A 13,039-nucleotide genomic window follows, 5' to 3' on the forward strand; every position below is an offset into this window, starting at 1 on the left:
GATCAGATATAACCCCACCTCTTTATCATATCAGATATAACCCCACCTCTTTATCATTACAGTATATCAGATATAACCCCACCTCTTTATCATTACAGATCAGATATAACCCCACCTCTTTATCATTACAGATCAGATATAACCCCACCTCTTTATCATTACAGTATATCAGATATAACCCCACCTCTTTACCATTACAGATCAGATATAACCCCACCTCTTTATCATTACAGATCAGATATAACCCCACCTCTTTACCATTACAGATCAGATATAACCCCACCTCTTTACCATTACAGATCAGATATAACCCCACCTCTTTATCATTACAGTATATCAGATATAACCCCACCTCTTTACCATTACAGTATATCAGATATAACCCCACCTCTTTACCATTACAGTATATCAGATATTACCCCACCTCTTTATCATTACAGTATATCAGATATAACCCCACCTCTTTACCATTACAGATCAGATATAACCCCACCTCTTTATCAATACAGATCAGATATAACCCCACCTCTTTATCATTACAGATCAGATATAACCCCACCTCTTTACCATTACAGTATATCAGATATAACCCCACCTCTTTATCATTACAGATCAGATATAACCCCACCTCTTTATCATTACATATCAGATATAACCCCACCTCTTTATCATTACAGATCAGATATAACCCCACCTCTTTATCATTACAGATCAGATATAACCCCACCTCTTTATCATTACAGATCAGATATAACCCCACCTCTTTACCATTACAGATCAGATATAACCCCACCTCTTCATCATTACAGATCAGATATAACCCCACCTCTTTATCATTACAGTATATCAGATATAACCCCACCTCTTTATCATTACAGTATATCAGATATAACCCCACCTCTTTACCATTACAGATCAGATATAACCACACCTCTTTATCATTACAGATCAGATATAACCCCACCTCTTTATCATTACAGATCAGATATAACCCCACCTCTTTATCATTACAGATCAGATATAACCCCACCTCTTTATCATTACAGATCAGATATAACCCCACCTCTTTATCATTACAGATCAGATATAACCCCACCTCTTTATCATTACAGATCAGATATAACCCCACCTCTTTAGCATTACAGTATATCAGATATAACCCCACCTCTTTATCATTACAGATCAGATATAACCCCACCTCTTTAGAATTACAGTATATCAGATATAACCCCACCTCTTTATCAATACAGATCAGATATAACCCCACCTCTTTATCATTACAGTATATCAGATATAACCCCACCTCTTTATCATTACAGATCAGATATAACCCCACCTCTTTACCATTACAGATCAGATATAACCCCACCTCTTTATCATTACAGTATATCAGATATAACCCCACCTCTTTATCATTACAGATCAGATATAACCCCACCTCTTTATCAATACAGATCAGATATAACCCCACCTCTTTACCATTACAGATCAGATATAACCCCACCTCTTTATCATTACAGATCAGATATAACCCCACCTCTTTATCATTACAGATCAGATATAACCCCACCTCTTTATCAATACAGATCAGATATAACCCCACCTCTTTATCATTACAGATCAGATATAACCCCACCTCTTTATCATTACAGATCAGATATAACCCCACCTCTTTATCAATACAGTATATCAGATATAACCCCACCTCTTTATCATTACAGATCAGATATAACCCCACCTCTTTATCATTACAGTATATCAGATATAACCCCACCTCTTTATCATTACAGATCAGATATAACCCCACCTCTTTATCATTACAGTATATCAGATATAACCCCACCTCTTTATCATTACAGTATATCAGATATAACCCCACCTCTTTACCATTACAGTATATCAGATATAACCCCACCTCTTTATCATTACAGTATATCAGATATAACCCCACCTCTTTATCATTACAGTATATCAGATATAACCCCACCTCTTTATCATTACAGTATATCAGATATAACCCCACCTCTTTACCATTACAGATCAGATATAACCACACCTCTTTATCATTACAGATCAGATATAACCCCACCTCTTTATCATTACAGATCAGATATAACCCCACCTCTTTATCATTACAGATCAGATATAACCCCACCTCTTTATCATTACAGATCAGATATAACCCCACCTCTTTATCATTACAGATCAGATATAACCCCACCTCTTTAGCATTACAGTATATCAGATATAACCCCACCTCTTTATCATTACAGATCAGATATAACCCCACCTCTTTAGAATTACAGTATATCAGATATAACCCCACCTCTTTATCAATACAGATCAGATATAACCCCACCTCTTTATCATTACAGTATATCAGATATAACCCCACCTCTTTATCATTACAGATCAGATATAACCCCACCTCTTTACCATTACAGATCAGATATAACCCCACCTCTTTATCATTACAGTATATCAGATATAACCCCACCTCTTTATCATTACAGATCAGATATAACCCCACCTCTTTATCAATACAGATCAGATATAACCCCACCTCTTTACCATTACAGATCAGATATAACCCCACCTCTTTATCATTACAGATCAGATATAACCCACCTCTTTATCATTACAGATCAGATATAACCCCACCTCTTTATCAATACAGATCAGATATAACCCCACCTCTTTATCATTACAGATCAGATATAACCCCACCTCTTTATCATTACAGATCAGATATAACCCCACCTCTTTATCAATACAGTATATCAGATATAACCCCACCTCTTTATCATTACAGATCAGATATAACCCCACCTCTTTATCATTACAGTATATCAGATATAACCCCACCTCTTTATCATTACAGTATATCAGATATAACCCCACCTCTTTATCATTACAGTATATCAGATATAACCCCACCTCTTTATCATTACAGTATATCAGATATAACCCCACCTCTTTACCATTACAGTATATCAGATATAACCCCACCTCTTTATCATTACAGATCAGATATAACCCCACCTCTTTATCATTACAGTATATCAGATATAACCCCACCTCTTTATCATTACAGTATATCAGATATAACCCCACCTCTTTATCATTACAGTATATCAGATATAACCCCACCTCTTCATCATTACAGTATATCAGATATAACCCCACCTCTTTATCATTACAGATCAGATATAACCCCACCTCTTTATCATTACAGTATATCAGATATAACCCCACCTCTTTATCATTACAGTATATCAGATATAACCCCACCTCTTTATCATTACAGTATATCAGATATAACCCCACCTCTTTATCATTACTGTATATCAGATATAACCCCACCTCTTTACCATTACAGATCAGATATAACCCCACCTCTTTACCATTACAGATCAGATATAACCCCACCTCTTTATCATTACAGATCAGATATAACCCCACCTCTTTACCATTACAGATCAGATATAACCCCACCTCTTTACCATTACAGATCAGATATAACCCCACCTCTTTATCATTACAGATCAGATATAACCCCACCTCTTTATCATTACAGATCAGATATAACCCCACCTCTTTATCATTACAGATCAGATATAACCCCACCTCTTTAGCATTACAGTATATCAGATATAACCCCACCTCTTTATCATTACAGATCAGATATAACCCCACCTCTTTAGAATTACAGTATATCAGATATAACCCCACCTCTTTATCATTACAGATCAGATATAACCCCACCTCTTTAGAATTACAGTATATCAGATATAACCCCACCTCTTTAGCATTACAGTATATCAGATATAACCCCACCTCTTTATCATTACAGATCAGATATAACCCCACCTCTTTAGAATTACAGTATATCAGATATAACCCCACCTCTTTAGAATTACAGTATATCAGATATAACCCCACCTCTTTATCATTACAGATCAGATATAACCCCACCTCTTTATCATTACAGATCAGATATAACCCCACCTCTTTATCATTACAGATCAGATATAACCCCACCTCTTTACCATTACAGATCAGATATAACCCCACCTCTTTACCATTACAGATCAGATATAACCCCACCTCTTTACCATTACAGATCAGATATAACCCCACCTCTTTACCATTACAGATCAGATATAACCCCACCTCTTTATCATTACAGATCAGATATAACCCCACCTCTTTATCATTACAGATCAGATATAACCCCACCTCTTTACCATTACAGATCAGATATAACCCCACCTCTTTAGCATTACAGTATATCAGATATAACCCCACCTCTTTACCATTACAGATCAGATATAACCCCACCTCTTTACCATTACAGATCAGATATAACCCCACCTCTTTATCATTACAGTATATCAGATATAACCCCACCTCTTTACCATTACAGATCAGATATAACCCCACCTCTTTATCATTACAGATCAGATATAACCCCACCTCTTTATCATTACAGATCAGATATAACCCCACCTCTTTATCAATACAGTAGATCAGATATAACCCCACCTCTTTATCATTACAGATCAGATATAACCCCACCTCTTTATCATTACAGATCAGATATAACCCCACCTCTTTATCAATACAGTAGATCAGATATAACCCCACCTCTTTATCAATACAGTAGATCAGATATAACCCCACCTCTTTATCATTACAGTATATCAGATATAACCCCACCTCTTTATCATTACAGATCAGATATAACCCCACCTCTTTATCATTACAGATCAGATATAACCCCACCTCTTTATCATTACAGATCAGATATAACCCCACCTCTTTATCAATACAGATCAGATATAACCCCACCTCTTTATCATTACAGATCAGATATAACCCCACCTCTTTATCAATACAGTAGATCAGATATAACCCCACCTCTTTATCATTACAGATCAGATATAACCCCACCTCTTTATCATTACAGTATATCAGATATAACCCCACCTCTTTATCATTACAGATCAGATATAACCCCACCTCTTTATCATTACAGTATATCAGATATAACCCCACCTCTTTATCATTACAGTATATCAGATATAACCCCACCTCTTTATCATTACAGTATATCAGATATAACCCCACCTCTTTACCATTACAGTATATCAGATATAACCCCACCTCTTTATCATTACAGATCAGATATAACCCCACCTCTTATCATTACAGTATATCAGATATAACCCCACCTCTTTATCATTACAGTATATCAGATATAACTCACCTCTTCATCATTACAGTATATCAGATATAACCCCACCTCTTTATCATTACAGATCAGATATAACCCCACCTCTTTATCATTACAGTATATCAGATATAACCCCACCTCTTTATCATTACAGTATATCAGATATAACCCCACCTCTTTATCATTACAGTATATCAGATATAACCCCACCTCTTTATCATTACAGTATATCAGATATAACCCCACCTCTTTACCATTACAGATCAGATATAACCCCACCTCTTTATCATTACAGTATATCAGATATAACCCCACCTCTTTACCATTACAGTATATCAGATATAACCCCACCTCTTTATCATTACAGATCAGATATAACCCCACCTCTTTATCATTACAGTATATCAGATATAACCCCACCTCTTTATCATTACAGTATATCAGATATAACCCCACCTCTTCATCATTACAGTATATCAGATATAACCCCACCTCTTTATCATTACAGATCAGATATAACCCCACCTCTTTATCATTACAGTATATCAGATATAACCCCACCTCTTTATCATTACAGTATATCAGATATAACCCCACCTCTTTATCATTACAGTATATCAGATATAACCCCACCTCTTTATCATTACAGTATATCAGATATAACCCCACCTCTTTACCATTACAGATCAGATATAACCCCACCTCTTTACCATTACAGATCAGATATAACCCCACCTCTTTACCATTACAGATCAGATATAACCCCACCTCTTTATCATTACAGATCAGATATAACCCCACCTCTTTATCATTACAGTATATCAGATATAACCCCACCTCTTTATCATTACAGATCAGATATAACCCCACTTCTTTACCATTACAGTATATCAGATATAACCCCACCTCTTTATCATTACAGTATATCAGATATAACCCCACCTCTTTACCATTACAGTATATCAGATATAACCCCACCTCTTTATCATTACAGATCAGATATAACCCCACCTCTTTATCATTACAGATCAGATATAACCCCACCTCTTTATCATTACAGTATATCAGATATAACCCCACCTCTTTATCATTACAGTATATCAGATATAACCCCACCTCTTTATCATTACAGATCAGATATAACCCCACCTCTTTATCATTACAGATCAGATATAACCCCACCTCTTTATCATTACAGTATATCAGATATAACCCCACCTCTTTATCATTACAGTATATCAGATATAACCCCACCTCTTTATCATTACAGTATATCAGATATAACCCCACCTCTTTATCATTACAGATCAGATATAACCCCACCTCTTTACCATTACAGTATATCAGATATAACCCCACCTCTTTACCATTACAGTATATCAGATATAACCCCACCTCTTTACCATTACAGTATATCAGATATAACCCCACCTCTTTATCATTACAGATCAGATATAACCCCACCTCTTTATCATTACAGATCAGATATAACCCCACCTCTTTATCATTACAGTATATCAGATATAACCCCACCTCTTTATCAATACAGATCAGATATAACCCCACCTCTTTATCATTACAGTATATCAGATATAACCCCACCTCTTTATCATTACAGATCAGATATAACCCCACCTCTTTACCATTACAGATCAGATATAACCCCACCTCTTTATCATTACAGTATATCAGATATAACCCCACCTCTTTATCATTACAGTATATCAGATATAACCCCACCTCTTTATCATTACAGATCAGATATAACCCCACCTCTTTATCATTACAGATCAGATATAACCCCACCTCTTTATCATTACAGTATATCAGATATAACCCCACCTCTTTATCATTACAGATCAGATATAACCCCACCTCTTTATCAATACAGATCAGATATAACCCCACCTCTTTATCAATACAGTATATCAGATATAACCCCACCTCTTTATCATTACAGATCAGATATAACCCCACCTCTTTACCATTACAGTATATCAGATATAACCCCACCTCTTTATCATTACAGATCAGATATAACCGCACCTCTTTATCATTACAGTATATCAGATATAACCCCACCTCTTTACCATTACAGATCAGATATAACCCCACCTCTTTACCATTACAGTATATCAGATATAACCCCACCTCTTTATCATTACAGATCAGATATAACCCCACCTCTTTATCATTACAGTATATCAGATATAACCCCACCTCTTTATCATTACAGATTAGATATAACCCCACCTCTTTATCATTACAGATCAGATATAACCCCACCTCTTTATCATTACAAATCAGATATAACCCCACCTCTTTATCATTACAGTATATCAGATATAACCCCACCTCTTTATCATTACAGATCAGATATAACCCCACCTCTTTATCATTACAGTATATCAGATATAACCCCACCTCTTTATCATTACAGATCAGATATAACCCCACCTCTTTATCATTACAGTATATCAGATATAACCCCACCTCTTTACCATTACAGTATATCAGATATAACCCCACCTCTTTATCATTACAGTATATCAGATATAACCCCACCTCTATCATTACAGATCAGATATAACCCCACCTCTTTATCATTACAAATCAGATATAACCCCACCTCTTTATCATTACAGTATATCAGATATAACCCCACCTCTTTACCATTACAGATCAGATATAACCCCACCTCTTTACCATTACAGATCAGATATAACCCCACCTCTTTATCATTACAGTATATCAGATATAACCCCACCTCTTTATCATTACAGTATATCAGATATAACCCCACCTCTTCATCATTACAGATCAGATATAACCCCACCTCTTCATCATTACAGATCAGATATAACCCCACCTCTTTACCATTACAGTATATCAGATATAACCCCACCTCTTTATCATTACAGTATATCAGATATAACCCCACCTCTTTATCATTACAGTATATCAGATATAACCCCACCTCTTTATCATTACAGATCAGATATAACCCCACCTCTTTACCATTACAGTATATCAGATATAACCCCACCTCTTTATCATTACAGATCAGATATAACCCACCTCTTTACCATTACAGTATATCAGATATAACCCCACCTCTTTATCATTACAGTATATCAGATATAACCCCACCTCTTTATCATTACAGATCAGATATAACCCCACCTCTTTATCAATACAGTATATCAGATATAACCCCACCTCTTTATCATTACAGATCAGATATAACCCCACCTCTTTATCATTACAGTATATCAGATATAACCCCACCTCTTTACCATTACAGATCAGATATAACCCCACCTCTTTATCATTACAGATCAGATATAACCTCACCTCTTTACCATTACAGTATATCAGATATAACCCCACCTCTTTATCATTACAGTATATCAGATATAACCCCACCTCTTTATCATTACAGTATATCAGATATAACCCCACCTCTTTATCATTACAGTATATCAGATATAACCCCACCTCTTTATCATTACAGTATATCAGATATAACCCCACCTCTTTATCATTACAGTATATCAGATATAACCCCACCTCTTTATCATTACAGTATATCAGATATAACCCCACCTCTTTATCAATACAGATCAGATATAACCCCACCTCTTTATCATTACAGTATATCAGATATAACCCCACCTCTTTATCATTACAGTATATCAGATATAACCCCACCTCTTTATCATTACAGTATATCAGATATAACCCCACCTCTTTATCAATACAGATCAGATATAACCCCACCTCTTTATCATTACAGTATATCAGATATAACCCCACCTCTTTACCATTACAGATCAGATATAACCCCACCTCTTTACCATTACAGTATATCAGATATAACCCCACCTCTTTATCATTACAGTATATCAGATATAACCCCACCTCTTTATCATTACAGATCAGATATAACCCCACCTCTTTACCATTACAGATCAGATATAACCCCACCTCTTTACCATTACAGTATATCAGATATAACCCCACCTCTTTATCATTACAGTATATCAGATATAACCCCACCTCTTTATCATTACAGATCAGATATAACCCCACCTCTTTACCATTACAGATCAGATATAACCCCACCTCTTCATCATTACAGTATATCAGATATAACCCCACCTCTTTATCATTACAGATCAGATATAACCCCACCTCTTTACCATTACAGTATATCAGATATAACCCCACCTCTTTATCATTACAGTATATCAGATATAACCCCACCTCTTTATCATTACAGTATATCAGATATAACCCCACCTCTTTATCATTACAGATCAGATATAACCCCACCTCTTTATCATTACAGTATATCAGATATAACCCCACCTCTTTACCATTACAGTATATCAGATATAACCCCACCTCTTTATCATTACAGATCAGATATAACCCCACCTCTTTATCATTACAGTATATCAGATATAACCCCACCTCTTTATCATTACAGTATATCAGATATAACCCCACCTCTTTACCATTACAGTATATCAGATATAACCCCACCTCTTTATCATTACAGTATATCAGATATAACCCCACCTCTTTATCATTACAGTATATCAGATATAACCCCACCTCTTTATCATTACAGATCAGATATAACCCCACCTCTTTATCATTACAGTATATCAGATATAACCCCACCTCTTTATCATTACAGTATATCAGATATAACCCCACCTCTTTATCATTACAGTATATCAGATATAACCCCACCTCTTTACCATTACAGATCAGATATAACCCCACCTCTTTACCATTACAGATCAGATATAACCCACCTCTTTATCATTACAGTATATCAGATATAACCCACCTCTTTACCATTACAGTATATCAGATATAACCCCACCTCTTTATCATTACAGTATATCAGATATAACCCCACCTCTTTATCATTACAGTATATCAGATATAACCCCACCTCTTTACCATTACAGATCAGATATAACCCCACCTCTTTACCATTACAGATCAGATATAACCCCACCTCTTTATCATTACAGTATATCAGATATAACCCCACCTCTTTACCATTACAGTATATCAGATATAACCCCACCTCTTTATCATTACAGTATATCAGATATAACCCCACCTCTTTATCATTACAGATCAGATATAACCCCACCTCTTTACCATTACAGTATATCAGATATAACCCCACCTCTTTATCATTACAGTATATCAGATATAACCCCACCTCTTTATCATTACAGATCAGATATAACCCCACCTCTTTATCATTACAGATCAGATATAACCCCACCTCTTTATCATTACAGTATATCAGATATAACCCCACCTCTTTATCAATACAGTATATCAGATATAACCCCACCTCTTTACCATTACAGATCAGATATAACCCCACCTCTTTACCATTACAGTATATCAGATATAACCCCACCTCTTTATCATTACAGATCAGATATAACCCCACCTCTTTACCATTACAGATCAGATATAACCCCACCTCTTTATCATTACAGTATATCAGATATAACCCCACCTCTTTATCATTACAGTATATCAGATATAACCCCACCTCTTTATCATTACAGTAGATCAGATATAACCCCACCTCTTTACCATTACAGATCAGATATAACCCCACCTCTTTATCATTACAGTATATCAGATATAACCCCACCTCTTTATCATTACAGTATATCAGATATAACCCCACCTCTTTATCATTACAGTATATCAGATATAACCCCACCTCTTTACCATTACAGATCAGATATAACCCCACCTCTTTACCATTACAGTATATCAGATATAACCCCACCTCTTTATCAATACAGATCAGATATAACCCCACCTCTTTACCATTACAGATCAGATATAACCCCACCTCTTTATCATTACAGTATATCAGATATAACCCCACCTCTTTATCATTACAGTATATCAGATATAACCCCACCTCTTTATCATTACAGTAGATCAGATATAACCCCACCTCTTTACCATTACAGATCAGATATAACCCCACCTCTTTGTCACTTTTGCCAACTTTGCTGCCCAGGTCGTATCTCTCCTCATCTATCACATCAATCTTCTGGTGCATCTTCTTACACAGGTCCTGTTCAGAGACAATCACAGTGACTCATAACACGAGACAGACAGCCAATGTGTTACATTACAAACGTTGTTGTTAAATGGGATATTACTAGTGTAAAATGCAATCCAATTGTACTGTTATATTGTGAAAGGAAACGATAACAACTACAACTGGCATTAACACAGACAATTCTGATGTTTTTTTTTCTACTAATAGGTCTATTGACCAATCACATCAGGTCTTTTCATATCAAATATTTTTCAGAGCTGATTGGTCAACAGAACAATTAGTGAATAAAATGATGAGAATTGGGCTGCCTGTCTCAACGCAGCCTATGTGATACCTGGAGTTCTGCAATGGATCCTGTGAGCTGCAGAGGAGTGATATTTTCACTCATGTACTGCTTCCTGTCCTCTAAAGACTGGGCTTCCTCTTCCGCTATCAGTTCCTGGGCGATCTGGAGCATCAGGCTCTGGGGGACAGCAACAACACAGCAACCTTCTTTTTTTTTTACGTACTTGAAAGATGAATTATCTGAAGCATTTTACAGACATTTACATGACATTTATATTTCAATTGGAGTGTTGATCTAGTTACGGTAGAAGGGTTGAATCCTAAGAAACCTGCCTACACATAGCTGGAAGTACCATACCAACATGGTTACTGTGGTAGGTCAAAGCTGTGGGCTGGAAAACCTTGGTAGAGCATGGGTGGAATAGGCATTGCGGTGCTCATGTGAATCACTGTTTTTCAGTTTCAGACCAATGCTTATTCTCACTTAAAATGTAGTTTTTTTTTTTTTTTTTTAAATAGTCAAGTCTTACTAAGGGAAAGGCCTCAAAGCAGTGATTGTCTTTTATATTTTTGATTTGTTAATATAACATTTGTTATCAAAAAGTGGTTGGATTGTTTGTAAAAAATCGTACATTATCACAAGTGGTATTTTTGTCATAATGTTTAAGAGGTAAGAGATCTCTCTAAGCTGTTTATATAAGATCTCTGTTGAGTCACTAACTGGATAGAATCTTAGAGAGGTCATGAAGAAGTCATGGAAGTTGCCATTGGTTACCTTCAGATGATGCTTGCGGCTCGATGACATCTTTTTCCTGTCAGAAAGAGTGAGTACAATACATGTCATTCTCTTGTTGTTCAGGAACAGGTATGACCATTTTGTTCCATTTTGTAAAATAAATACAATTCTGGATATATGCAAAAAATATTCTGTAAACTTTTTCCTAATGTTGAAATCCACTTTTACTCACTCCAGACATGATGTCTGTTTGGTCTTTCACCGTTCTGAGGAAGAAGTAAAACACTACAGTTAAATTATCTTCTGCTGGTTTTTAACAATGAATTCCATCCAATGAAAACGACACAAAGTTGTACGGCAGCCATGACACACATAAGCCAGTTCCAAGAAAGATCCCCTGTCACGTTCCTTGTTCCTTTACTTAACAACCAAATCAGAAAATCAAATGTATTTATAAAACCCTTCGTACATCAGCTGATATCTCAAAGTGCTGTACAGAAACCCAGCCTAAAAGCCCAAACAGCAAGCAATGCAGGTGTAGAAGCACGATGGCTAGGAAAAACTCCCTAGAAAGGCCAAAGAAACCTAGGAATTATAAACCTAGAGAGGAACCAGGCTATGTGGGGTGGCCAGTCCTCTTCTGGCTGTGCCGGGTGGA

General features: G+C 36.0%; 1 protein-coding gene across 1 annotated transcript in view; it reads right to left on the minus strand.

Moving 5' to 3' along the window:
- LOC135565146 (troponin I, fast skeletal muscle-like) overlaps window positions 1-12,489 on the minus strand; it is a 36,002-nt gene extending 23,513 nt beyond the window's left edge. Inside the window, exons 1-3 of the mRNA XM_065011207.1 lie at window positions 12,421-12,489; window positions 11,695-11,823; window positions 11,283-11,372 (exon numbers count right to left, since the gene is read on the minus strand). Of these exons, the coding sequence (XP_064867279.1) occupies window positions 11,283-11,372; window positions 11,695-11,823; window positions 12,421-12,489 (288 nt within the window). The remainder of the gene's footprint in view (window positions 1-11,282; window positions 11,373-11,694; window positions 11,824-12,420) is intronic.
- Between the last annotated feature and the right edge of the window lie 550 nt (window positions 12,490-13,039).

This window comes from Oncorhynchus nerka, linkage group LG27 (genome assembly GCF_034236695.1).
Source record: "Oncorhynchus nerka isolate Pitt River linkage group LG27, Oner_Uvic_2.0, whole genome shotgun sequence".
Classification (NCBI taxonomy): Eukaryota; Metazoa; Chordata; class Actinopteri; order Salmoniformes; family Salmonidae; genus Oncorhynchus; species Oncorhynchus nerka.